Source organism: Mycteria americana, chromosome 14 (assembly GCF_035582795.1).
Source record: "Mycteria americana isolate JAX WOST 10 ecotype Jacksonville Zoo and Gardens chromosome 14, USCA_MyAme_1.0, whole genome shotgun sequence".
NCBI lineage: Eukaryota > Metazoa > Chordata > Aves > Ciconiiformes > Ciconiidae > Mycteria > Mycteria americana.
In genome coordinates, this window is record NC_134378.1 from 18,360,826 (window position 1) to 18,386,736 (window position 25,911).

Genomic DNA, 25,911 nt, shown 5'->3' on the forward strand with positions numbered 1-25,911 from the left:
TCTGGGAGCCTCAGGGGCTAGTGCGGACCCTCCTGATGCTGGCTCGACCGATGGAAAGTTTCTTAAAGCTTCCCTGTTACCCTGCCGAGATACCCCGTGTCCTCTGTCTCAAAGGATTGTACCAGCGGGAGCTTTGCTGAGATGGGTAACCTGCTATTTTTAAAAATGCTGTGTGCCCCCGAGCAGGGGTGAGCAGAGAATTTCCAAGCCAGGCAAAGCACAGCTCCCGTGCTCTGCTCTGGAGGCACGGCTCCTCGCTGATAATGCTCTGCCATTGCAGCTCCTGTGCCTGAAATTGTTTCAGGGCCAAAGAAAACACAAAGAAATCTCGGCAAGAGGCTTAAGAGAATCCAAAAATGGATGCGGCACGCACTGGATGTGTGTCCAAATACCTTAGCAGGGGGAGCGCCAGGTTAAAGGCCTTTTGGGAACAGGCTGAGAAGACAACACAAATGCTTGTGCCTGGAGAATAAAGCGATAAGACTCGCGTGGGATATGAAGCTGATTTTTAACAGGCCGGTTGATCCGCTGCGCTGACGGGCTGTCCCAGGAGGCGGAAGGTTTCCCGGCCTGGATATGGCGCTTGGAAGGAGCTACAGCCAGGCAAGCTGCTGCTCGGGCAGGGTGACAGCACGCCGACCGAGCGGCTCCGGTTGGGGTCCTACTCTCGCTGGCCCCCTCGGCCGTGCTGGTCTGCCCTGTTCCCGGTGGTGGTTTGCTCGCCGCGCTGACCCGCCTCGCCGCTTGCCCTGCTCCCACAATAGCTTCTCCATGAGCTAATGGCTTCGGTCAGCGTCCCAGAATAGGTGGTGGCTTGTGCTGAGCGCGGTGCCCAGGGCTGCGCCCCTCCAGCCTCCCTGCAACCCGAGGCCCCGGACTTCCACAGTCAGTGATTTTGGACTTCCACAGTCAGTGATTTTGGACTTCCACAGTCAGTGATTTTGTCATCCATGCTGTTTGTTCCTCCTTGTTTCCTTTTTTCTTTTTAAAGAAAACACTGCTGGCGATGTTTGTGTAGCTGCAGGGCATTAATCCACATCAACCAGGCTCGTATTTATATCCCACCTGGGAAGGGCAGTTGCATCAGCACATTTTGTAAAACGTTGAGCAAAACAGCCCTTGCTGCAGGAAATGGGTTTTTCCTTACACCAGATTGCTTCACCACTCAGCTCCTTCCCAGCAACAGCGGCTCCTGAAGAAGGCGCCTGGGGCTCTCCCGGGGGATTGCTCCACGCTGGGGTGGCAGCGAGCTGGGATGGCTTCCCGCCGGGCACTGCTCCGGCCCCTCCGCCGTGTGCCCCAGGCTTGCCGGGCCGCCGGCGCTTCTGCGGGGAGCAGCCTGCCTCCGGTGCCAGCTGTTCTCGCTGGGATCTCCGCTTCCCAGGGCGCTGGCGTGGGCGGGAGTGTCATAGGATAATGCCCCGTTTTCCGTGGCCACCGAAGCTGCGGCTAAACCCGCGGCCTGAGCCGTAATGCCACCCTTGGGCTCAGGCAGGGCGCTCCCGAGACGGGCAGGAGCCGCTCCCAGCTGCTCCCCAGGGGCTCGGAGGAGCCGACGAAAGCCCGTGGCGAGGCCACTTAGATCCTGGCAGGGTCCCATTGGCAGGAGGCGGCTTGCTGGCCCTGGTTCTGCCCAGCCTGGCCGGGCCGGGAGGTGCCGCCGGCGGCTGCGCCGTGGGCACGGAGGGGCTCTCCTCGGGGCGAGGCGGTGCTGCGTGCTGGGCCGGCTCCGGACGGAGAGTGCAGCCCAGCTCCCTGCAGCTCCTGCTACCGCTCTGCGGGGTGCTCCTGCCCGCCGGCGGGGACCACGGTGCCCTCCGCGTGTCCCGCTGCCTCCTGGCCCGTCAGCGCCCGCCGTCCTGCACGCGGGCTGGAGCGACGGCGGCGCTGAGCCGTGCCGTGCGCTGCCTGTCCTGTGTGTCTCGTCTTGTGCCCGGGTCAGAGCCGTGGCTGCCGTTCCCGCAGGGCTTTGGGACCATCGATGGCCTTTCCAAGATGTGTTTGGAGCTGCTGAAATGCAAACAGCCGTGGCCGCGGCCCTGCCCGGCCCCTCCTCGCCTGCCAGAAGTGCTGCTGCTGCTGGTTGTTTTTTTTGCTTTCTGGAGGGATCCTGTGGCTTCCTTCCCAGAACCTGAGACCTCGGAGCCATGGTCCAAGGCCGCCGGCTTCCACCCTCTCCTGTGCTGCTGATTCATCACTGCTGGTTAGTTAAAAAAGGGTAATCAGCAAATTACTGAAATATAAGTAAAATAAACAAGGTGGGCAGGAGAACTGTGTGTGTAGCAGGGCCCCAGAGGCCTTAAACACGTGCTGTGCCAGGCCGTTCCCATCGCCTGCGCTCATCGCCTGCGCAGGGCTTCGCCCTGCCGAGCACCCGTGAAGCGGGGGGCTCGGTGCCCCGGCGCTGCCGCGGGGGCTCCCAGCCTGTGCTGGTCCCGCAGCCCTGCCCACGGCCAGACCCCCTCGGAGCGGGTCCTGAGCCCCACCGAGCAGCGACCGGGCACGGAGTCGGTCTGGTCAGTCCCCCTGCCCCGTGGAAGAGGGTTGCTGGCCCCCCCGGGCTGAGCGGGCGGGCTCCAGGGCTGCTCTCTGCTGCCTGCTGTTCGGAGGCACCCACGGGGCTCGGCAGCTCCCGAAGGGCCGGTGGCTCTCGCCCGGGTGCTCTCCAGCCCTTCTCCTCCGCTGGCAGCGCGGCAGCTCCCTCCGTCCCCAGTGCCCGCAGCCTGCTGGCTGCCTTCCTCCCCTCCCGCGGCACCCGCGCCTGCAGAAGAGGTTTTAAAAGGCCCCAAGGGTCGTGCAGCCCCGGCAGCTCCCCGGCTGGTGGCCAGGCCGTTTGCCGTTCCCTGGGCTGCCTGGGTTTTGTCCATATGCCTGTGTTGACAACTGAGCCGCTCTGAATTAATTTGGCAGCCAGCGTTAGAACAGTTGTCAAATGTTTTACTGAAATCCGAGTATGTTGCATCTACCACTCTTCCTTCTGCTTCTTGTAGTTTACAATTAAATACAACCAGTTTTGCCCATATTTCACCTTCTACAAACCTCCGCTTCTTACTCCCGAGACATTTCATCACTGACAGCCGGCGGGTTCCTGGCGCCGCGTTGTCCCCTTTGCGTGCCGGACAGGCAGGCAGGTTCGCCGTCATTGTCGCAATTGCTGCTCTTCCCGTTTTAGCAGGCAGCTGCCGTGCTCGTCTCACCGCCGGGGAACAAAGCGCTGCCCACCCGTGCCGTGCCGTGCCGGCTGACAGCCCGACACAGCAGCTGTGCCTCGAGGAGCCTGCGGCTGCCCAGCTCCGTCCTGCCCCGCTCCCCTCCCGGCCCCTGCCTTATCCCCGTGGGGCACAGGAGGTGCCTCTGTGGGCCGGGCCCGGCGGGTCACCCCAGAGGGGACGGCTCTGGGTGGCTGAGGGGGTGATGGCAGCGGGGCTGCCCACGGACACCCCTTCCCAAAGCCACCGTGGGTGACAAAGTCTCGGTGCTGCCCTGTGCAGCCCATGGGAGCCGGGGCAGCCCTGGGCCCTGCACCCCTCTCACGTGCCTGAATGCACCGCAGTCCCACTCGTGGCAGGTGGGGAAAGTTTGGTAAAACAAAAGTTGGTGAAGGCCAGAGGCAAAAGCTGAGACGGGATGCGGTTCAAGGGATGGGCAATGAGTGTACAGCAAAGCAAGTCATGAAACACAAGAGCCCCATGGTGTTTGGAGCCCTTGCACCCCTTTCCTATGGCCCTGGGGCTGCCTGGGGCTGCTGGGCTCTTCACGTCGCTCTCTAGCAGATGGGACGATCTGGGCTGTGTTCCCTCTGGATCGAATACCAAGGCGATTTTGGAGGCCTCTGCCAGAGGCTGACTCGTTTCTTCAAACCCTTCCCGGATTTCCCACCTCGAGGGCTTCCCAGCAGGTGGGAGCGTGGTTTCCTCTCCGTCCCGTGGAGATGAGCAGGGTGCAGGGGAGCGCAGGGGTTGTGCCGCGCCGTGAGGGCTCTGCACGGGGGTCTGCGGGGCGCTGGGTCCCCTCCCGGCATCGGCGTGGCTGCGCCCAGCAGGGAGGCTGCCCGGCCGCCTCGGCACAGGCTGTGCCGCTGTGCTGCCGCTGTGCCTGCCGCCGGTCCCGGTGCCCGGAGGAACAGAGCGCTGGGTGGGAGATTCCTGCTTCAGCATCCCTGGGGGACCCAGACAGGGGATGTCCCAGCCCGACGCGGGGAGGTGACTGTGCCACCCACCTGGGTGCCTGGAGCCAGCGTGACGGCCGGGGGATCCGTCATGTGCGGTTCACAGCTGGGATCAGCGCTGCTGAGTGATGAAACTGCAGTGCTGGTTTCAGTGCCTGCAGGGTGGAGGTGATCCGCCCGGCTGATACCGGCTGTGTCATCCTCGCCCAGACGAGAGGCTGCGGAGAGCAGCAGCACTGGGGGGGTGGCAGGGCTGGGGGGCAGGACACCGCCTCCTGCCCAGGCAAACGGGGCAAAGGACTCGCAAGAAGCTGGTGTTGAGAGGGTGGGGAGTTCCCCAGGTGAGGCAAGGGACAGGCAGGGTCCGGCAGGGACAGGGAGACGAGCAGGTGCATCCACGGAGCATCGGGCAGGCAGGGGAGGCGTGTGGGGCCGGGGACCAGCGGTGCCGGGAGCGCTGTGGGGCCGTGGCATGCGGCGTGGTTTGCCAAGAAGGGTCCTGGGCCCAGCTGGAGGATGCGATCCCAGCCCACGCATGGCCTGGCGTCGAGGCAGCAGATACGGGAAGCGTGTGCAGGAATTTTGTTTTTGTCTGGAGCCCTTGAGCAGGAGCAATGGGGCTTCCAAGCCTCTGACGCAGAGCTGCTCCCCGTGCCTTCAGTCTCGCTCCCGCGCCAAGCATCCCCGTGCCCGGGACGCCATGCTGTACGGTGGGCTGGTGCTGGCCGGGGCAGCCGGCCCGCGGGCGGCAGCTCTGCTCCCTGGGCTCTGCACCCACGGGGTGCTGCAGAGCCCGTGGGACGGGAGCAGGGCTGGGCTCGCGGCGCCGCGGCTCGGGGCCGTGGGGCTGGCAGCTGCAGCTGCACGGCTTGGCTGGGGGCAGGCGCCGGCGCCCTGTCCGCCGGCCAGGGAATCTGGCTTTGCCGTGGTGGACGCGGCGCTGGCACTGTGTGTGGCAGCTGACGGGTCTGAGCAGCTCCCTGCCCTCCGCGCCGGCCGTGCTTCCCCGCGGCGGCTGGCACCGTGCTCTCCCCGACCCAGCGCTGTCTCACCCGCACAAGATGCTGACTCCCTCCCGCCCTGCTTCCCCTCTGCCGCGCTCTGCCGCGCTCCTGCCCAGTCCCTCGCGCCCGGAGGGCGTCTGATGCCATCCGCACGCCTGGGCCTGCCCTTCGCTCCTGCGTCCCCCGTCCCCTGCCTGGACCTTTGGGCTCCCAGGTGTGAGGCAGCGACAGTGGCGGCCGGGCGTCCCCTTGCCCCCCGGCTCCTCGACTCTCCCGCCACCTTTGCTGGTGCACCCCATGGCTGCGGCTGTCGGACCTCTCCCCTGGCCACTCGGTGCCGCGCTCCCTCCCCAGCTGGCCCCGACTCTGCTCGCCTGCGCTGGGGGAACGGAGCTGGGGAGGGTCCGGGCCCGGCTCTGGGGGTCCCTGGCTCCGTCCAGCCCGCCCAAACCTCGCTGCCGGCCCAGCCAGCACCTCCCAGCTGCTGCCGTGTCCCGTCAGCCTCTGCCCCGGGCAGGGCTGCTGCCTCCCCGCTGGCTGGGGTCCAGGCCGGCGTCCGGCCCCAGCCGGGTCCCAGACCTGCTTCCCACGGGGGTCTCCCTGCGGTGCCTGCCTGTGTGAGGGTGGCTGTGAGTAAGGGCGTGGGAAGGGGCTGCGGTGGCTGTTCCTTCCCCTTTCGGCGGCGGCAGTGGTGACAGGCAGCCTCGTGGCTCGGGCAGCCAGCTGGGATGGAGGACGTCCACATGGGTTTTTCCATGTCACTCGTCCTTACCGGGGCTCTGGGTGTAAACAGTGCCCTTGGACAGGCGTGGGCTGGGCACAGCACCCAGATGCTCTGGGGTTCCCTGGCAGCCGGAAGCCCTCTCCTGCCTGCGGCGCTGCCGGTGCTCACCACCGCCCTCCGCGCCCACCAGCGGGCATCCCTCTGCGTGTGCCCGTGCGAGGGACGCGTACCTTGCCCCAGCTCCCCGGCCTGGCCCCGCACGGGGCGGGGGCTGCCTGTGGGGTTCGTGCTGGCAGTGCCAAGCCTGTCCCCGCGGAGTTCCCCAGCCCGGCTCTGCGGCTGCCGGTGCTGCCAGACGTGGGGGTTTCCCTGCTGCCCTGGCCCTGCCCCGGCTCCCTGCGGAGCCTCCAGAGAGTCACCAGAAAATCCCCAGAGCCGGTGCCAGGAGGAAGCTGGCGAGTGGGGCCGTGAGTCAGTGGGAGAGGCCGGGCGGACCCCAGCTGCCCAGCTCCAGGATGCTCGGGGCTGTTGGCCGCGGACCCACCGGTGTACCCCGGAGCCAGCTGGGGCCGGGCGAGCGTGGGCCTGCCAGGATGGGCTGCGTGGTGTGCGGGGCCCTGGCTCTCGGCTCCTCCTGCCATTGCTCTCCTCCGAGCCCCGTCCCGGTCAGTGCCGCTCTGCTCGGCCGTGGCTCTGCCCTCAGGGGTGCCGCAGGCGGCGTGGCGCGGCGTGGCGCGGTGCGGTGCGGGGGTGCTATGGCAGTGCGCCCAGGCTGTGGGAGCTGCGGCTCCCGCATGTGGCAGAAACGAGGGATGGGAATAGCATGGGAAAGGCCCAGGGATTTGCCGCAGCGCCGGGGAGGCCAGAGCCGGATCTGGCCTCCCTGGCTGCGCCCCGGAGCCGGTGTCAGAGGTCCCCTTGCCCGGGCTGTCCTGGGGGTGCATCCTCCCAGCGGTGCTTCTGCATCCAGCTCCAGCACCAGCTCCGTGTGCTGTGGGCTGAGGTCCTGGCGGCCTGGAGGGTGGAGGACGTGGAGCGGTGCCGGCTCCCTGCGCACCCCGGGAGCCATCGGCTGCAGCAGGGGCCGCGGGACGCCTCGGCTGAGCCCCGTGTCCTCAGCCCGGCTGCTGGCCAGGCAGGGAGCGCGGGGAGCTGCCGCCTCCTGCCTTGCAAGGAGCTGGGCCGTGCACAGGGGTGAGAGGCGGCAGGCTGGACCCCGGGGGAGGGGAGGTGGCGGGGATGGCCTGGCTGTGGGGGTTCCTGGCCCCTGTCCCGCCAGGAAGGGGCTGCGTGTGGGCACCCAGGGCTGGACGTGTTTGTCACACCGGGGTGCAGGACGGCGGCTGCTTGTGAAGCAACTTCCTCTGCCTGGGAACCAGGGCTGCTCTTGCAGGGCTGTGGTGGGGAGTGAGGCAACCCCGCGATTTCTCAGCCCTGCTTCCTCCTGGCAGGGCTTGCGCTGCCTGTGAGCTCCCCGTGCCCGGCGACCGCAGCCCTGGCGCTGCATCCCATCGGCACTGGGCGCCTGCCGCTCGGCAGCTCCCCTGCACGCGGCCGGGCTGGGAGCGGGGCCGTGGGACCCTGGCCGGGTGGGGAGGGGGTCCGGGGCAGAGCCCCCGCCCGGGGTGAGCCCCCTCAGTGAGCCCGTCTGCCCCGCGTGGGCGATGCTGCCCCGGGGATGAGCGCTCCCTCGGGTGTCGGGGCTCCTCCGCAAGAGCGCAGGGGAGCACGGCCCCTCTCCTCTCGCCATCCCTCAGCCTTGCTGGACTCCAGCGTAACTCAGCCAGAGCCCCGGGTGATGCAGGGCCGGGGGTGGCTGCAGGGCCGCAGCCCGGGCTTAGCGAGAGCTGGGGAAGGGGAACCTGTCCTGGGACCTGCGTCTCAGGCAGCGTCGCTGGGCTGCACCGGCCCTCCCACCTCCCCCGGCTGACGCTGCGCCTTTCTCTCCGCTCTGCCATCTGTTTTCCTCTCGCTCCTCATCCCTGTTTGCTTTCCCCTTCACCACTCCTGTTCCCACAAGCGTCGGCACTTTGGGAGAAGCAGGAAAACACCATCCCATGGCGAGGTTTGTGCTGCGCCGAGTGGGAACCTGAGTCAGCAGCACCCTGCGGAGCAGCCGGCGGCGAGGACAGGGCACCCCCATGTCCCGTGGGCCCCGCCGGAGTGTCCCCGGGCACGGAGCTGCTCCTGTGCCAGGCACTGTCCCCGGTCCCGCAGGGCTCTGCCAGGCAGCTGCCGGCAAGTGGGCTTAGAGGCACCTGTGAGGCGATGAGACGCGAGGACCCCCTGTGCTGGGAACACTCTGCCCCGCCGGAGTGATGCAGCCACGGCGGGGGACATGGGGACGGACGCTGCATCCCGGTGAGGGTCCGAGCTCTGGCGTCCGGCTCCCGGGCAGGCGGGCTGCAGGCGCCGGGGCTCTGGGCAGGGGCTCCCCTGCCGGCTCTGCCCGCGCAGCCCCAGTGCCCACCCAGGCCCCCGCGGGTCTGGCTCTGGTGGCGTCGGCCCTCAGCCGGCTGAGCTCAGCGTCGGCCGGTTGCGGCAACACGGCTGCAGGGCCCCGAGCGCCCAGCTGTCCCCCCAGCCTCCATGCTCCCCTGCTGTTCCCGCTGCCACCACAGCCTTGGGGCCGGCAGGGCAGTGCCCCTCACCGACGGCCGCCCCGCCGCGGGGCAGCCCCAGGGCAGCTGGGCTGTGCCGTGCCCCAGCTCTTCCTCGCACCCATCGTCGTGCCTTGCACGGCCACGCGACGGAGTGTGTTTAGTAAACAAGGTGATGAAACAGTTAAGGCAGGGAACGGAGGAGCCTGAGTGTGCGTTTCGTCACTGTGGGAAGGGAGCGTGAGTCGCTGAGGGGTCTGAGGGTGACTCATTGCCCTCCCCGCCACATAAATAGGAGTGGGAGCCCGGTGGCACCCAGAGCGAGCGGCGGGGACCCAGCACAGCCACAGCCCTCCTGCCGCTGCTGCACCATGGCACTTGTCCTCCCGGCCTCACTCGCCGTGGGGCTGCTGGCCCTCTCCTGCTGCGCAGCCCCTCTCCAGAGCAAGCCGCAGGCGGTTGTCACCTTCCCGGGGGAGCTGGTCAGCACCCTGTCGGACCTGGAGCTGGCGGAGGTGAGGGGAGCGCGGCCCCACGGCCCCCTCCGGGCACCCAGGACCCCAAGGGGCTCCCGGGGCGGCAGTGCGGGGCTGCGGGCTGAGCTCAGGGGCTGCCTGTCTCCCTGCACCCCGGGAGGTGCCCGGGCTGGGGTCGGGTACCGGGGGTGTGCGGTGCCTGGGACCGCCCGAGCCCCCTCCCGCCTCGCTCAGCCCCGCCGGCTGCCTTTCCTCCCCAGAGCTACCTGCTGCGGTTTGGCTACACCACGGAGGCGGAGGCAAGGACGAGCAGCAAGCACGTGTCCCTGGCCAAGGCACTGCGCAAGATGCAGAAGCAGCTGGGCCTGGAGGAGACGGGGGAGCTGGATGCCAGCACTCTGGAGGCCATGCGAGCCCCCCGCTGTGGCGTCCCCGATGTGGGAGCCTTCCTCACCTTCCAGGGGGACCTCAAGTGGGACCACATGGACCTGACGTACCGGTGAGTCTCTGCCCCAGAAGGCAGAGCCTTGTGCCCGCAGGGCGACGGTCGCTGGGGATGGAGACGGGCACGAGGGCCCAGGCAGGGTGGCAGCCTCCGCTCGGCCCGCGGGCCATACCCCGGCACTGCCGGCACAGCTGGGTCTCGGTGCAGCCAGGGCCAAGCTGGCGCAGAGGCGGCATCTGCTCCCCGGCGCCCAGGAGAGCATCTGAGCCCCAGCCTGAGGGTGGTGGCCGGCTGCTCTGCCCGGCCGTGCCAGCGCTGCTGTCCCCTCCTAGGGCGGGGGCACGTCCCCGCCGTGCGCCCGGAGCAGGGTCACTCCTGCGGCACGAGCCGGGACCTGGCAGCGCTGACCCCCCTGCTTCCCCTGGCAGAGTGATGAACTACTCCCCCGACCTGGACCGTGCCATAATCGACGACGCCTTCAAGCGGGCGTTCAAAGTGTGGAGCGACGTGACCCCCCTCACCTTCACCCAGATATACAGCGGCGAGGCAGACATCATGATCATGTTTGGCAGCGGAGGTGATGTCCCACGGGCAGGCAGGGAGCCGGAAGCCGGCTCAGCTGTGGGGAGAGGGCTGGCAGGTCCCTGCCCGCGGGACCGTCACCCTGCACCTCCCCGAGCCGCGTCCCCGCGTGCCTGGGGTCCCTCTGCCCCTGCATGTGCCAACAGGCATGCGCGTGTGCAGGCACGCAGGGGCTGTGCAGGGCTCACGTGCTCGGGGTCTGTGCGCGCGCTGGGGACACGGGGGCTCCCCTGGCAGGGCCGGCTCTGAGGGTGCTTGTCCCTGCAGAGCACGGGGATGGGTACCCCTTCGACGGCAAGGACGGGCTCTTGGCCCACGCCTTTCCCCCGGGCCAGGGGGTCCAGGGTGATGCCCACTTCGACGACGATGAGTTCTGGACGCTGGGCACTGGCTTAGGTAAGGGCAGCGTCCGACGGGTCCGGGGGGGGCCGAAGGTGCCCGCCCCAGCCTCGTTGCTGAGCCGCCCCTCTCCCAAGCAGTGGTGAAGACCCGCCATGGGAACGCCAACGGGGCCAACTGCCACTTTCCCTTCGTCTTTGAGGGCCACTCCTACTCCCGGTGCATCACGGAGGGGCGCACGGACGGGCTGCCCTGGTGTGCCACCACCGCCAGCTATGACCGGGACAAGAAATACGGCTTCTGCCCCAGCGAACGTGAGTAGCAGCGGCTGCAGCCCCTGCCCGGCCCCGCAGGTGCCTGGGGCCGTCCTCACCCCTCCTCGCCCTGCAGTCCTCTACACCAACGGCGGCAACAGTGACGGGTCCCCCTGCGTCTTCCCCTTCATTTTTGACGGCACCTCCTACGACACCTGCACCACGGACGGGCGCTCTGATGGCTACCGCTGGTGTGCCACCACCTCCAACTTCGACCAGGACAAGAAATACGGCTTCTGCCCCAACCGAGGTGCGAGTGGGGAGGGGGTGCGCGGGGAGGGGGTGCGCAGGGTGGCTGGTCCCCAGCCATCGTGGGCAGGGTGGGCGCCTGAGGGGTCTCGGGACTGTCCCGGGGACCGAGGCCAGCCCCACTGACACTGTGCTGCAGACACGGCGGTGATCGGCGGCAACTCCCAGGGGGACCCGTGCGTCTTCCCCTTCACCTTCCAGGGGCAGTCCTACAGCTCCTGCACCAGCCAGGGCCGGCAGGACGGCAAGCTGTGGTGTGCCACCACCAGCAACTATGACACTGACAAGAAGTGGGGCTTCTGCCCAGACAGAGGTACCAGCCCCGCTGCTTGCGCCCTCCGGCCCCACACCGTGCTGGCACAGTCCCCACGGGGGTCGCGGTCCCTGGCCGGCATATCCCGTCCCGCCAGGCACTGAGGCCGGTGCTTTCCCCCAGGTTACAGCATCTTCCTGGTGGCTGCCCACGAGTTTGGGCACTCTCTGGGGCTGGACCACTCCAGCGTGCGTGAGGCCCTGATGTACCCCATGTACAGCTACGTCCAGGACTTCCAGCTGGACCCGGATGATGTCCAAGGCATCCAGTACCTCTATGGTGAGCAGCTGTGCTGCAGCTGGGCGTGCCAGGGGTCCCGCAGTGCTGGGCCAGCCCCCAGCCTCACGCCCTCCCCTGTATTCGCTCAGGTCGTGGCTCTGGCCCCAAGCCCACTGCCCCTGCGCCTGTGCCCACCGAGGAGCCCCAGCCCATGCCCACAGAGGCCGGCAGCACCTCCACCACCGAGGAGGAGGAGGAGACACCGGAGCCCACAGCTGAGCCCGTTCCTGTGGACCCCAGCCGGGATGCCTGCATGGAGAAGAACTTCGACGCCATCACGGAGATCAACGGGGAGTTGCATTTCTTCAAGGACGGGTGAGCGGCAGCACCGGGTGCCTCCTGCCCTGGGAAGTGCCAGGGCAACAGGGGGGCGTGGGGGCACATGGGGCTGTGCCAGCGGCGTGGGAGCCACGGGGCTGTGCCAGGCTTAGGTTAACAGGACGGCTGACCTTCCCCACCAGGAAATACTGGACCCGCTCGTCCTTCTGGAAGTCCGGCATTCAGGGCGCCTTCTCCATCGCAGACACCTGGCCCGGCCTCCCAGCTGTCATCGACGCTGCTTTCCAGGACGTGCTCACCAAGAGGGTCTTCTTCTTTGCTGGTGAGCTCTGCCCCTGCCGCCCTCGGCCCCAGTGCCACCGGCGTCACGAGGAGCCTGCTCCTGCCCTGGCACCCTTGGGGCTGGCTGACGCCCGTGCTCTCACCTGGCTGCAGGTCGGCAGTTCTGGGTGTTTTCTGGCAAGAGCGTGCTGGGCCCCCGGGGGATCGAGAAGCTGGGCATCGGGAAGGAAGCTGGCCGCATCTCGGGGGCCCTGCAGCGGGGCCGTGGCAAAGTGCTGCTCTTCAGTGGGGAGAGCTACTGGAGGTGAGCGGGTCCGGACGGCTACAGCGGCGCCTGCCGGCTCCCCCCGTGGGGGGCTGCGACGGAGGGCTCCCGGCAGCCCTCAGCACGGCTCTGCTCTCCCCGCAGGCTGGATGTGAAGGTCCAGAGGGTGGACAAGGGCTACCCCCGCGCCACCGACGACGTCTTCACCGGTGTCCCCCTCGACGCGCGCAATGTCTTCCTCTACCAAGGTGAGCGGGGACCTGGCGGGTGGGGGCTGTGCGGTCACCCCTGCGCTGCCCCGAGCCTCCCGCGGGCAGGGGCTGCGTCGCCCCGGTGCTGGGCGCAGGATGCGTGCGGGCGTGGGGAACGGCCCTGGGGCAAGGCACGCCATCGGCCCCGGTGGGTCCCTGCGGTGGGGCTGGCCGGGCCCTGGTGAGGGCTGTCTGCCAGGGCCAGATCCCCACGTGCTCGCGCCGCTCGGGCGGCTGCCGGGACGGGTCCTCGCACAGCCACCCTCCTGCTGATCCTGCATTTCCTCTGCCTCCCTCCTCGCCCAGACAAGTACCACTTCTGCCAGGGCAGCTTCTACTGGAGAATGACGCCACGCTACCAGGTGGACCGGGTGGGCTACGTCAAGTACGACATCCTGCAGTGCCCCCAGCACTGAGGACACAACCACCCGCCCGGCTCTGGCCGGTGCACTGCTCCCTGCCCGCCGCTCCCAACCCCTCGGCTCCCGTCTCGCAGCCTGACCCCCCGGGGCACCGGGGGCCACGCAGCCTCGCGGCCGTGGGGCAGCTCCCGCCGAGGTGGGGGCTTTGCCGTCTCCCCGGCAGGAAGGGGCAGGGAGTCCCGGGGCCGCCCCTCGGGAGCTGCCCCGCCCGGGGAGCCCCGCCCGGGGAGCGGGACTCTCGCTGCAGCGGGCACCGCGCAGCCCCTGCCCGCGCCGGCTCCAGCGCGCAGAGGCGTTTGCCTGGTGCAAACCGCACACGGATCCGTAACGACTTCGGCTTTTTCCTGGGCCGGCCACGCCGCGTGGGGCCGGGCTCCGCTGGGAGCTGGCGCCCGGGGACTCGGCCGGGGCAGGGACACGGGGCTCCGCCTCGCTCCTGCCGGCCGCCCGCTCTGCCGACCTCCATCTGCCCGTTTTTAATAAAGAGAATCCTTCGGACGCGGCCTCCGAGTGCTTCGTCAGCCGGCCGGGGCCGCAGCGCGGCAAACCCCCGGGGTGTGGGGGGCCAGTGTCGGTGGGGAAGGGGGGGCTGCAGCCAAGCCCCCCTTCTGCTGAGGGCTCTGGGATCCCTGAGGGGCGCTGGGTGCCACCGGGGGGGAGGTACCCCGGTCCCAACATCCCCCGCCACCAGCCCCCGTGCCCCCTGTGCCCCTCCAGAGCCCCTCCTGTCCCCCGCCCCCCCCCCACGCCCTGGCTCCCCCGTACCCCGCCAGCCCCCAGCCCTCCCCTGCGTCCCCAGCTCTCCACGGGTGGCGAGGGATGGGCGTTTGCCACACGCCGTGTGGCCGGGCCCCGCCGCCGCCTGGCCCCGCAGAGCCGCCCTGCCCCGGCCCACCCCACCCCACCCCACCCCGGCCGGTCCCACCGCGGCCCGCGGAGCTCGGCGGCAGGGCCGGGGCCGTGGCCGTGGCCGGGGGCTGCCCGGGGCCGTGGCAGGGTGGGGCGGCCGCAGCCCCGGGGCTGTAATTAGTGTAATTAGCGGCCGCGGCTCCGCGCAGGGCGGGGGCAGAGCGCGGCCCCGTCCCGTCCCGCGGGGTCCGGTCCCAGCACCCCCCGTGCGGCGGCGGCGGCGGCGGCTGCGGGGCCGGTCGACCCCGCGGTCCGTCCCGTCGAGCCGAGCCGAGCTTAGCCTAGCCGAACCGAGCCGGGCCGAGCCGTAGTGAGCTGAGTCCTGCCGAGCCTAGCCGAGCTTTGCCAAGCCGTGCCGAGCCGAACTGAACCGAACCAAGTCGTGCCGAACCGAGCCGAGCCGAGCCTAGCCGAACCGAACCGAACCCAGTTTAGCCTAGCCGAGCTTTGCCAAGCCGAGCCGAGCCGAGCCGTATCGAACCGAGCCGAGCCGAGGCGCGCCGAACCGAACCGAGCTTAGCCTAGCCGAGCTTTGCCAAGCCGAGCCGAGCTTAGCCAAGCCGACCTTTGCCAAGCCGGGCCGGGCCGGGCCGAGCCGTGCCAGCCCTGCAGCCGCGGGGCGGCGCGGCGGGCGGTGCCGCGGGCACTAGGACCCCGGTCAGCGCCCGGCGGGGCCGCGCTCGGCGGCCGCCGGGGCCCGGAGCCACTTGTGGAGGCGGCGGGGCCATGAGCCGGCGGTTCACCGTCACCGCGCTGCCCCGCCACGGCCCCACGGCCGCCCGCGGACCCGACCGCGGCGCGGGGGGCGGCCGCCTGCCCCGCCGCGACGGCAGAGGTGAGCGCCCGGGCACGGCCGGCGGGGCGGGCGCCGGGGGGGGGGGTGTTCCGTGGGGCAGGGTCCGTGGGGCAGGGTCCGTGGGAGGCTCCGTGGGGCAGGGTCCGACGGGGCAGGGCCCGCGGGGAGGGGTCTGTGGGGCAGAGCCGGTAGGGCAGAACCGGTGGAACAGGGTCCGCGGAGCAGGGCAGGGTCCATGGGGAAGGGCTCCCAGGGAAGCGTCCGTGGTGAGGGTCCGCGGGGCAGGGCGGGGCCATCGGGCCACCGTGGGGGTGTGCGGAGTCGCCCCGGGCCCGTGGTCGGTCGGCCGGGGCCCCCGGAGGCGGCGGGGACACCTGAAGCGGGGCTGGCGCAGGGCCGCGGGGCTCAGGGGATGGAGGGTGCGGAGCGGGGAGCGGGGCTCGGCCGCCCGGGCAGGACCCCCCATCCCTGGGCTCTCCCCCTGGGCTGCCCCCGCTCCCCGGGGAGCTCCCCTGACCTGTCCCCGTCCCGGGGGTCTGTCGCAGCAAGGCCCCGCTCCTGCGGGACCGGCAGCGGGACGGAGCCGGGATCACGGCTGGCATGCGGGGGGACGGCTGCGGGGTGCGAGGCTTTACACTGCTCCTTGGGTGGCCGTGGCGGAGCGCAGGCTGTGGGGCTGCAGCCGGGCCAGCGTGAGGGCATGGGGAAGGCAGGCTGCGGCTAGCCCTCGGTGGTGGTGGCCCACCGGGCCGCAGTGGGCACGGGCGCTGGGGCCGGCAGGCCATCGCCTCGCGGTGCCCGGGGGATGTGGCGGCGGGGCTGCACCATCACCAGAGCCGTATCGATCCCAGAAACCCAGCTGACGGCAGCACCGTGCTGCGCGGAGCTGTGACCTTGTGCCCTCGGCGAAGGGCGCTGGTGGGAGGCGGCAAGCAGCTGGACGGGCACCGTGATGGCCAGGCCGGGCTGTGCCCCCACGAGTGGGCTCTGGCCCCTGGGGCCCCCTGCCCAGGACCCCAGCTCTGGTGGGGCGGCGGAGGGCTGGGCCCGTTAGCGGGTGGGCGCAGGGCCACTTGTCACCCCACAGCATCCTGGGGCAGCTGGGCCTGGCCTATGGGCTGCACCGGGAGCAGAGCAGCCGGTGCTGGCTGGAGCCGTGGCCAGAGCCCGTGGCCCTCCAGGAATGGCTTATCGTCTCGATGGCTGGTCTACTCGTGGGGGGCCAGGTGGGCCGGGTGGGCCGGGTGAGGAGCAGGCCTGGCCACGGGAGAGCTGGGGTGGGCATGCTGCAGGGGCCACGGCAGGGGAGGCGCAGGGACGGCGTCCCTCCCTGGCTGAGCTGTGACCTTGCGTTCTCGCAGAGGACAGCCAGTGGCCCGACCCTGCGGGCAGGCGCCCCAGGACCGACCCTGAACCATGGGTCGGCCGCGGCCGTGGCAGGGTGTGTGCCGACAGGTCGGGGCAGTGTGCCGGAGGGCCCCCGGGGTCGCCCCGATTCACGCCCCACGTTGCTCCGGGGCTGTGGACGCAGCCTTCCGCGGGGATGGATGGAGGGGGTGCTGTGGGGCCGGGCGCCTGCGGGGCTGGCGTGGGGCTGCGGGCGGCAGAGCTGGGGTCCCAGGCACAGACCCTCTGCCCCGGCACGGACCCCGGTGCTGTGGGACCACCCGGCCCCGCGGGCCCTCGCCCCCCGCTGGCCCGGCCCGGGGCAGCCTGCCCGGCGGGCTGGTGCCGCGCTGCGTGCGCCGTGCCGGGGCCGTGGGGCCGCCCTTGCTGCCGCCGCTCCCGGCCGGCTCTGCCCGTGGGCGGCCCCGCGCGGCCGGCGCTGGGGGTGGTGCTGGGGCGGGCTTCAGCCCCGTGCGGAGCCCGGGCAGGGGCGGCCCGGGGCAGTCGCGGGTGGGACTTCCCGGTGCCGGGCAGGGCGCGGGCAGGGCGCCGCAGCGGGGTCCCCGGGGCCGGGCGCAGGTTGCCGCTGCAGCGCGGCCGGAGCCGGGGCTGGGCCCGGGGGGTCGGGTCGGGACGGGACGGGTCGGGACGGCCGCGGCCGGCGCGGGGTCTGTGCGGGGCCCGCGGGTGTCGGCGGGGGCGGCCGGGGCTGCGCGGGGCCTCGCTGCCGCCAGGGGGCGCTGCCGGGACGGGCGGCGCCGGCCCCCGAGGGCGGGGTGTGCCCCGCCCCGCCCCGCCCCGCCCCGCCCCGCCCCGCCGCCATCGCGGGACCCGGCCGCTGCGGCCGCCCCCGCGGGGGTCTCCCCCGGCACCCGCGAGTGAGGGGCCGGGCCTCCCGCGGGGCCGGGCACCGGGTGGGCTTGCCGTGGGGCGCTGGCCGTGGGGCAGCTGCCCTGGCTCGGGAGGGCACCGGGGCGTCCCTGGAGCGGAGCCCCCCCCCGTATCCCGAGGCAGCCGGGCTCGGCGGCAGTCGTCATGGCAACCAACTGGTTAAGGAGCCTCTCTCGTTGCCATGGAAACCGGGCCCGGTGTCATCCCTGCCGGCGGCTCCTGATGCTGGGGGGTTCAGTCGCTCTCGCAGACCCGCCGGGGAGGGCGGGGCCGTGGGCCGTGGGCCGTGGGCCGGGCTGTGTGGGGCAGCCGTGCTGGGGGCCGGCCCCCGGCGGGGGCTGGGCACCCGGGGGAGGGGGGCTTGGGCAGCGGCAGGGGCCCCACCAGCCCTGGCTGCGTCCCGGCCGCACGGCTGCCGCCCGCAGGGACACCCCACTGCGGGGCCGCTGCCCTGGGGGGCTGGGGTGCGAGGATGGGGCACCAGGCGCCGGGCGCAGAGGGGTGCATGCAAGCGGCAGGCTTTGCGGGGGGGGCCCAGCCCCCCTGCCCAGCACTCCCTGCTGCCGCAACCCCCCTGGCTCCCCCAGCTCCCCCCAGCTCCCCCAGCCTGGAGTCGTGCAAGGCAGGTTTGTGGGAGACCGGGTGCTCTTGGGAGGTGTCATTAAAAGCGCCAAGGGGCTGCGCCGTGGAGGGGCTGTGTGGCACAGTGGGTGTGGGACTGCTCCCGGGGGGGCTGGGGCAGCCCAAGTCCCATCTGCCACCTGCAGCATCTTCCCAAGGCCTCTCTGTGCCACCGAACCCGCCGTGGGGTGCTCCAGCAGGGTGCCAGGGGCCAAGGGTGCTTGCACAGGCCAGGCAGGGTGTGCCGTGTGGGACGCAGGACACCCCAATGCCTCAGTCAGCCGTGGTCCTGCGCCTGACCCTTTTGGGAGCAGCCGGCGACGGCTGTGCAGCTGCTCCTCGGCCAGCACCGTGCTCTCCGGCCCTCGCTCAGCTGCAGCAGCCTGGTGTCCCCGGGGCACTGCAGCCGGTGTGGGGCTGCTTGCGGGGGGGTCCTTGGCTGCGCTGTCCGGGAGCGAGGCCTGGCGGGAGGAGGTTGCTTCCACGGCTGATCCCTGTGCCGGGCTGCCCGGCCGCCTGCTGACGCAGCCCCGCTGCTGGCAAGACATCTGGGCAGGGCAGCCAGGGATGCCGCGCCAGCTGCGTGCCGTGCAGGGCTCTTGCGACGCAGGAGCTTACGTCCTCCTGCTCTGCCCCACTGCCTCCTGCCTTGCCCCACGGCCGCCCTTCTGCTCTTGGCCTTGGGCAGCTGCACTCGCTCCCAGCTCCCTGCTCCCTGTGCCTCTGGTCCCAGCCCCGCGGGACACCATCCCTCCCTCCACGTCCTGTCCTGCCGCTGGGGCTGGTGGCAGGTCCCAGCTGGCACCCGGGTCACTTCCAGGCTCTGTTTTTGCCCTGGTGCTGGTGGCAGGGCCCTGACCCATCTGGACGAGGATGAGCAAGACCCCTCCGTCCCGCTGAGGTGCTGCAGGATGTGCTGCCCCTATGCTCGTGGGGCCGGCAGGACAGAGCGCTGCGGGGCACACCGTGATGCAAATCCTCTGCAACGGCCCCTGGCTGTGTGTGTGCATCGCTGCCCTCTGCGCCCCGCTGCGCCTCCGGGCTCCCCCCCACCCCTCCGTCCTCTTGGCGTGTCTCCTGCTCCAGCTCTTCTTTCTCCTGGGGGGTGCCTGGCCTCATGCCCTCGAGCCCCCGGCGCTGTGAGGAGCACCCTGCCGAGCCGGGACCACGGGATCTCCTGTCCAGGCAGGGTGTGGGTCGGGCAGGCTGCCGACGGTGCCCGGGGATCGCTGCAGGCGGTGCAGCGTGCCCACCGGCATCTCCGCAGCGTGGCCGCCCTCACCTCCCGGGCAGGCTGCTTCCAGGCTGCCCACTCTGTGCCCTCAGGAGGTTTCCCAGTGCCTCCGGCACGTGTCTCGCTCCTGGGAGGTTTGACCGCTGCCGGTGACAGGACAGGCACGGGCTGTGCGGCCGGCTACTGGGACGCCTGCCCCAGGAAGGGCTGCGGGGACGGTTCCCTCCACCCAAGCTCTGTGTGACACAATGGGTGCAGGGAGGTCTGGGACGTGCTTGGGGGTCTCTGTGGGGTCTGCAGTGGCACAGGGCTGTTTGCAGGGATGCTCCGTGTGCCAGACCGGCTCTGGCTCTCGGGGGGTCTTGCATAGCTCAGCAGTCTCCATCCCGGGGAGGCTGCAGAGGCGTCGTGGGGGGGTGGTCCAGCTGTGTCATGCCAACCCCTTGGCCTGGCAGAGGAGCTGCGCAGTTCTCCCTCGTCATTCCCGGGCAGCCTCTTGCAGTTAAGTGGGGCACTGGTGCCGTGCCTGGCCCATGCACCCGGGCTCGGGGGCCACTTGCAGCTGATCCCCCCCCCCCATGCCCAGGGAAGGCTGTCTACCTCCCTCCAGCCCCAGCTCCTCTGCCCATGCCCTTGCGCTGCCTGCGGCCCCGATGCCAAACCCCTTTCCCGGCACCCTGCAGCTCCCATGGGTGCTGCCCAAGCCATGCCAAAGCTCCCGGTGCGCTGGGGCCACGTACCCCAGCCCCAGGGCATCACGCTCACGGGCCAGAGTTAGGTCAGTCCTGTGCTGGGGGGCCGAGCCCCCTCAGTCTGTCTCTGCCCCGGGGACACCCTCAATGTGCCCCCCCATGCCGGTGGGACCCTGCACATGGGCTAAGGAAATGCAGTTGATAGCGTAGCCCCCCTGCACTGCCGGCAAATCCCAGCCCCTGAAATGGAGCCATAATCCAGGGATTAGGGGATTAGTGGTCTTTCACGTGCTCCCTCCCCCCCATCTGTTTTAGCAGGAAAATCCCTCTTGTGCCGAGCCCACGCGCTGCGGCCTCCTGCGCAAAACCACCCTCTCGGCGCTCGGCACTCGCCGTGGCTGGCTGGCCCCCGCGCAGCCCCCGGGCCCGCTGCCCCTCTGCCCGGGCACGGCCTCCGCACGCGTGGGGGGGGGGGGCTCTGCAAACTCCCCAGGACCCGCCAGGGAGAGCGGCTCTGCCCGCTGCGTCCTGCCTGCAGCCCTGGCTGTGCAGGCAGGGTGCGGGGGCCAGTCCCGTCCCTTGGGAGCGGGCCAGCCCCTCGCTCCAGCGCTGGCTCCTGCTCAAGGCCGAGGGACGCGGGGGCGAGGGGCCGGTGCTGCTGCAGCTGGCGGGGCAGCCCCACGCTGCGGCCGGGGTGCGGGGGCCTGGGCAGGAGAGGGCGGTGGGGGCCGTGCGAGGAGCGGGGTGGCAGCGTCCCGCCTGCCCCGGGGCAGCCCCCGATCGGCCCACCCTGCCTGCGGGCCGTCCCGCGCCCTTTGCCGCGGGGCCGGGGCCGTGCCGCTGTGGCTCCCGGGGACACCGGGCCGGGGGTCCTGGCTGCAGCAGGCGGGGCCGGGGCTGGGGCCGCTGGCGGGGCCGGTGCGAGGGGTCTGAGCCCTCCCGCCCCGCAAGGTGAGGGCCGGGGAGCCTCCGCGCTGCAGAGCAGCTGGCCCCGTACCAGGAGAAAGTAAACAATTAATTACAGCCGTCAAGAAGTAACGGACGCCAGCGGGCTGTCATGATCTCAGCCCGCTCCGGAGGAGATGCCGGGAGCTGCAGCCAGCTCCGGCTCTGGGATCCTCCCGGTTTAAGTGGGTGAGAGAAGGGGGGGCCTGAGCGGCCCTGCAGGGTCAGTGTGGGGTCCTGTCAGCAGCCCCCGGCCCGAAGGTGGCCCTGAGCCCCGCGGCCCCCGGGGGACGGGCTGCGAGGGCCGGGGGGCTTCTGCGGGAGGCAGCAGGGCCCGGGGTGGTCGGGCCCTTCGCAGCCCTTCTCCGGGGTCAGCCGGGGTGTTCCCGGGCGCGGTGTGACCCCGGCCCCCCTGGAGACCCGGGGGGGGGGGCGGTCAGGCCAAGCCCGCTCCCGTCTGTGGGCAGCGTTGCCCGCTCTGCAGGGCTGCTGCAGCCGGGCTGGGCAGAGCGGGGCCGGCAGCCTCTGCCGGACCCTTGGCTCCGCTGCTGGGTGGTCTGGCCATCCCCCTCCTCCCCGGGGTGCCCTTGGATGGCGGTGGCTGCAGGCCGGTCCTGCTGCTGGGGCGGGGGGGGCTTCGCCCCCGGCCGGGGCCCTGCTGCCCGCAGAGGGGTCCCCGGCCTGGCTCTGCCCCGGGCGGGAGCCGCCCGGGCCGGGGGGGGCGGCGGCTGCCCCGGCCCCAGGCCGCAGCGTCCCCCCCCGGCGGTGCCCGGTCCTGGGGCGGTGCCGGGGGCCGGCGCGGGGTGCGGGGCCGTCCCGCCCGCGCCAGCCGGGGCCCGCAGCGCTGCCGTGCCCTACTTCCCCCCCCCCCCCCCCCCCCCCCCCCGCCTGGCTCGGCCGGGAGGCGGCGTGCGCTCCGCTCCGCGCCCTCCCCCGCCTCGCCCCTGCCTGCCGCTGCTCCCCTCCCCACCGCGGCGGGGGCAATGCCTCCTGCATACGTGATGAAGCGAGCGGCCGGGCTGGGCTCCGCCGGCAGCAGCGAGCCGTGAGCCCGGGCGCCTCCGCACTGCAGCCCCCTCCCACCGGCGGCGGCGGGGGGCGGCGCGGGGACGCGGCTGGCTGCGGAGCGCGGCGCTCGCAGCTCCCGGGCGGCAGCGTGCGGCCGCGGGCAGCCGGCGCCATGCTGAACAACCTGGCCGACTGCGAGGACGGCGACGGCGGCGCCAGCCAAGGTGAGGGACCGCGACCGGGGGACCGGGGACCGGGGTAGCCGGGGGGGCGGCCGCCCCTGCCGGGCTGGGGGCCGGGGCTCGGCGCCGAGCGGGCGGCAGAGGCGGCGCGGAGCCGGGGGCCGCGGGGGCTGGGGGTGTCGCGGCCGCCGGACCCCGCGCCGCGGGGCAGGCGGGCGGCACCGGCCGCGACGGCGGCTCTTGGTCCGCGGCCCCGCGAGGCTGCGGCGGGCGGTGCGGGGCTGCTCCCGCTCCCGCTGCCGGCGCCTCCGCGCAGCCCCGGCCCCGCTCCCGCCGCTGCGGCAGCCCCGGGAAGCGGCGGCGCGGCTGGAGCCGCGGCCGTGGCGGGGCCGAGCCGTGCCCGGGGCTTGCCGGCGACCCTCCTCCGCCCGGGCGGGGGCTGCGGGCCGCGCTCCGGGCGATCCCGCCGGGCGCCGGCCCCCTGCCCGCTCCCGGGCAGCCCCCGCCGGCCGCTGCACCGGCCCGCTCCCGCCCGCCCGGGACCCCCGCGAGGGTCCCCACGCCCGGCTGCCGCCCCCCCCCCCCTCCCCCTTACCCCGGCTACCTCCTACCCACCCCTCCCTGCCGCCTCCCCCGTCCGGCTGCCGCCCCCCCATCCCCGGCTACCTCCTCCCCATCCCTCCCTGCCGCCTCCGCCATCCCCGCTGCCGCCCCCCATCCCTCCCCGCCGCCGCCCCCCGATCCCCGGCAGCCGCCCCCCCGCATCCGCCGCCCCCCGGGGCCGCGCGGGGGCTCTGCCCGCCCCTGCCGCCGCCGCCGCTGTCCGCGGTGCTGAAGCGGCCGCCCGGGCCCTGCGCCGGGGCCGGCTGGAGCCGCTCGGCCCGGGGCCGCTGCGCTCCGCAGTGCCGGGCTGTGCCGGGCTGTGCCGGGCCGAGCCGAGCTGAGCCGTGCCGTGCCGTGCCGAGCCTTGTCATGCCGTACCGGGCCGTGCCGAGCCAAGCCGAGCCGAGCCGAGCTGGTCCGCTCGGTCTAGCCCGTGCCATGCCCTGCCAGTCCGGTCCAAGCTGTGCCATTCCCTTCCAGCCCGTGCCATGCCTGGCATGCTGCAGCCCCGGCGCAGTGCAGGCGGGCAGGGCCGCTGCGGGCGAGGGGACGGGGCTCCAGCCCCACGGGCGGTGGGGCCACCAGGCCCTGGCAGCAGCCACGCAACTGCTGGCACTTTGGCTTGAGCTCTCCCCGGGGCACCCACCAACAGCCAAGCTGCTGCAGAGGGTCCTCGGGCCCCTGCGGGGCCATGTTCAGCCCCAGGCAGCTGGGCCAGTGCAGCACCCTCTCCTGCAGGTGTTTCTGTCGGGCACAGGGATGTGTTGGAGCCAGGGAAATGCAGCGATGCGCCTGAGGGGACCTGCAGTGCCTCTCTGACTCCCCTCAGCCCGCCACCAGGTCCCCTCACCAGGTCCCCCTCGCGGGGTCTGCTGAAAGCCCCAGCCAGGAGGGGACAACTGGCTCTGGCAGTCACTGCAGAAGTCCTCGGCTGCCTGCAGTGAGGCTCTGGGCACAGCCGCGACGAGGCTTTCGGTGTTCGCTCTGCTCTGCCGACCTGAGCCTGTTTATTTGCTTGTTTATTCACGGCTCCACTCAAGGTCAGGGCTGGCAGGAATCTTCTGGGGGCACCTTGCCAGGCTGGGGGGAGCCGCGCTGGCCCCTGGCCGTGCCCTTCCCTGGGCTTTCGCCCTCCCCTTGCCCTCTGCAGCACCAGGATCTATCCCACTTGCTGCGTTTCCATCGCAGCAGTGCCGGCGGCACAGTGGCAGGCTTTCTGCCTTGCTGGGGTCTGGCGGGAAGGCTGGACACGGTGCCACTACAGATGGACCAGGCAGACTGTCCCTGGAGCCGGGCCTGGCGAGATGGTGCCCAGTGGGCTGGCGGGCATGGGGCTGGAGGCGGCGGGGGCCCTGGGGGTCTTGGGAGAGCATCTATGGGGAGGGGCACGGCAGGGCCCTTCACACCCATGCCGAGGGCAGCTGCTGCGGGGGGGTGGGATTGCCCCCACCACCACCAAGGGTGCAGGGTCTGTCTGCGGGGACTGTGGATGAGCCAGGGGGGTGGCAGAGCTGTTCCACGCCAGCGGGGCCTCCCCGACACATCCCGGCTGCTCCAGCGCTGGCTGGCCGGAGACTTGCCGAGCCCAGCGGAGCTGCTGAAGCCCTGGGTGCCGCTTAGGCCATTTCTGTCAGAAAGGCCGAGCAGCGTCCCGCTCAGGTCCCCGCTCTGGACAGCCTGTGAGAACCTCATGACAAGGGCTGGAAGGGCTCCAGCCCTGGCAGCCCGGTGAGGGCTGGGCTGGTGGCAGACCCTCTGGGGAGGTGGTGGGGAGCGGGGGAGCAGGCAGGGCTACTGCCTGCAGTGTCCAGGCTGGCAGCTTGCACTGCTCTGTTTGGGGTGTGGAAATGTCAGACGGAGCCCCACTGCAGGCTGCCGTGCCGGCGCTCCAGCCTGGAGGCACGGGGCTGCCCTAGGAAGGGAGACCCGGGGCTGGGGAGCTTTGCTGGAGCTTGTGTCCACAGCCTTTTCCAAGGCAGGGCTTGGGCTGTTGGAGAATCTGGGAAGCTGTTTAAATGCAGCCAGCCAAAGCGCCTGTGCTGGAAATTCTGTGCCTGCAGGGCCGGCTGATCAAAGGGAGGATAATCCCGGGTTTAGGAAGGAAGAGGATAGGTCTGAAGTAGCAGTTGGTCCAATTTGGGTCAGGCAGTGAAAGAATCCAGCCCAAAAGGCCACTTGGTGTGCCTGCCGGCTGGAGGGGCAAAGTGCAGCTCCGGGGCAGGGGGAACATCCCACCCCTCACCCCACCGCCACGCTGCAGCTGGGAGCCGGCACCGGTGTGCACGCTGCCAGCACGAGCCAGCGCTGCTCTGGCCACCGGTGGTCTCTGCCTCGGCAGGGACTGCGGGGGCTCTGTGGCCTCCCTGAGGGTTACCCTTCCCGGGGCAGCTGGCAGATACCCTTGCTCAGGGGAGAAGGAAGCCTGGGTGGGAGCAGAGGTGCCAGCTGCTAGAAGGGCCCCTTGGCCATCCCCGTCTGCCTTAGGGACCACCAGGCCAGCAGCCCAGGGCCAGGCCAGTGGACGTGCGGCCAAGTCCCCTTGATGGCCAGGGGTGACAGAGCAGCACTGTGGCCTCCCCAGCCAGCAACTCCTGCAAAACGGCAGCAGCTGGGGACATCAGCCAGGGCCACATGCTCACCCGCGTGCTCGCCGGGCTGCTGGGGTCACCCTGGGGTGCCCCTTGCCGCCGGCTGCGGGCAGAGCCCCGGGGAGCGGGAGGAGGCTGCTCGCCAGCCGGCGCCGTCGAACGCTCTGGCAAAAGTCAAGGTGCCCTGCGTGCCTCCAGGGGAGCCCCGAGGCGTCCCCGGGCACCGAGAGCAGCCACCGCACTGCTGCCGCCCCTGGGGCTGGCGGGACTGGTGTGGGGGGGCGGTGCAGGAGGGGCCAGTGGCCAGGCTCGTGCGGTGGGTCCCTGAGCTGTCAGCACCCCTGTGCCAGCACCCGGTGGGCCCCGGGGCGCTGCAGGAGCACAGACGGAGGCGCAGGGGGAGGGTGGTGCCGGGGCTGCCCCCGCTGCGTCCCCCCTTGCCCGCTGCTCCTCCCGGCCAGCGCCACAGCCCCAGCACCCGATGTCCCTGGCCAGGGCTCACCGTGCGCGGCAGCCGCGAAGGAGCCGGCCCTCGCGGTGTGCCATGGAGGGGACGGGCTGGCCGCGGCTGGGCAGGAGCAGGCAGCGGTCCCAGCAGCAGCTCTGGTTAATTAGCCCGAAGGGTTTGGCTGCCTGGGCTCCCCCCAGTCAGCGCGCCGTGCCCTGCGCCATGTAAAGTGATTAGGGAGGATTTGGGATAAGGGACATGACGCTTCCCAACCCAATTTAGAGCTGAGTAAAAAGCCATTAGGAGATCACATCGTGGCTGGTGCTGCAGCCCGAGCGCTGCCCCGTGGGGCGGGTGAGCTCCCAGGGGCTCAGGGACAGGCCCTCGGCGCTGGGGGCCCCGGGCTGCTGGGGTGGGCAGCGGGGTTGGCTTTGGGACGCCCCGGGCAGGCAGGGTTGTTGGTAACCCCGGCTGCGAGCGGGACTGCGCAGTGACCACAGCAGGGCTGTGGGTTCCTGCCAGCAATCCCGCCGCGAGCCCTTCCAGCCGCCGCAGCAAATTAAAAGGCCGATTCATGTTGAGTGATCCCTGGGGAGGGGGGCGGCTGAGCGCCGGG

At 71.4% G+C, this 25,911-nt stretch overlaps 2 protein-coding genes across 3 annotated transcripts in view; both read left to right on the forward strand.

Annotated features, from left to right (window-relative positions):
• The first annotated feature begins 7,173 nt into the window (after positions 1 to 7,173).
• On the forward strand, positions 7,174 to 13,488 carry MMP9 (matrix metallopeptidase 9). The gene is made up of 13 exons (XM_075517211.1): positions 7,174 to 9,011; positions 9,233 to 9,471; positions 9,846 to 9,994; positions 10,267 to 10,395; positions 10,479 to 10,652; positions 10,729 to 10,902; positions 11,041 to 11,214; positions 11,338 to 11,493; positions 11,583 to 11,808; positions 11,955 to 12,094; positions 12,208 to 12,358; positions 12,464 to 12,567; positions 12,877 to 13,488. Exons 1-13 carry the CDS (start codon positions 8,868 to 8,870, stop codon positions 12,984 to 12,986), a joined length of 2,070 nt encoding a protein of 689 aa, XP_075373326.1. The 5' UTR covers positions 7,174 to 8,867; the 3' UTR covers positions 12,987 to 13,488.
• A 1,121-nt stretch (positions 13,489 to 14,609) lies between these two features.
• The window catches only part of SLC12A5 (solute carrier family 12 member 5), a 28,613-nt gene continuing 17,311 nt past the window's right edge, over positions 14,610 to 25,911 (forward strand). The window contains exon 1 of one of the 2 annotated variants that reach the window (XM_075516922.1): positions 14,610 to 14,736. In XM_075516922.1, coding sequence (XP_075373037.1) covers positions 14,628 to 14,736 — 109 coding nt within the window. In that variant the 5' untranslated portion in view covers positions 14,610 to 14,627. Of the gene's footprint in view, positions 14,737 to 21,646; positions 21,699 to 25,911 lie in introns of those variants that run through there. The other variant, XM_075516923.1, reaches the window with a different exon arrangement.

What these genes read in the sequence shown, in the direction of transcription:
- MMP9 (XM_075517211.1), top strand. Translation starts at nt 8,868, where the DNA reads ATGGCACTTGTCCTCCCGGCCTCACTCGCCGTGGGGCTGCTGGCCCTC. An exon ending in CACATGGACCTGACGTACCG is followed by an intron (nt 9,472 to 9,845) that starts GTGAGTCTCTGC and finishes TTCCCCTGGCAG; the next exon opens with AGTGATGAACTACTCCCCCG. An exon ending in GGGCTTCTGCCCAGACAGAG is followed by an intron (nt 11,215 to 11,337) that starts GTACCAGCCCCG and finishes GCTTTCCCCCAG; the next exon opens with GTTACAGCATCTTCCTGGTG.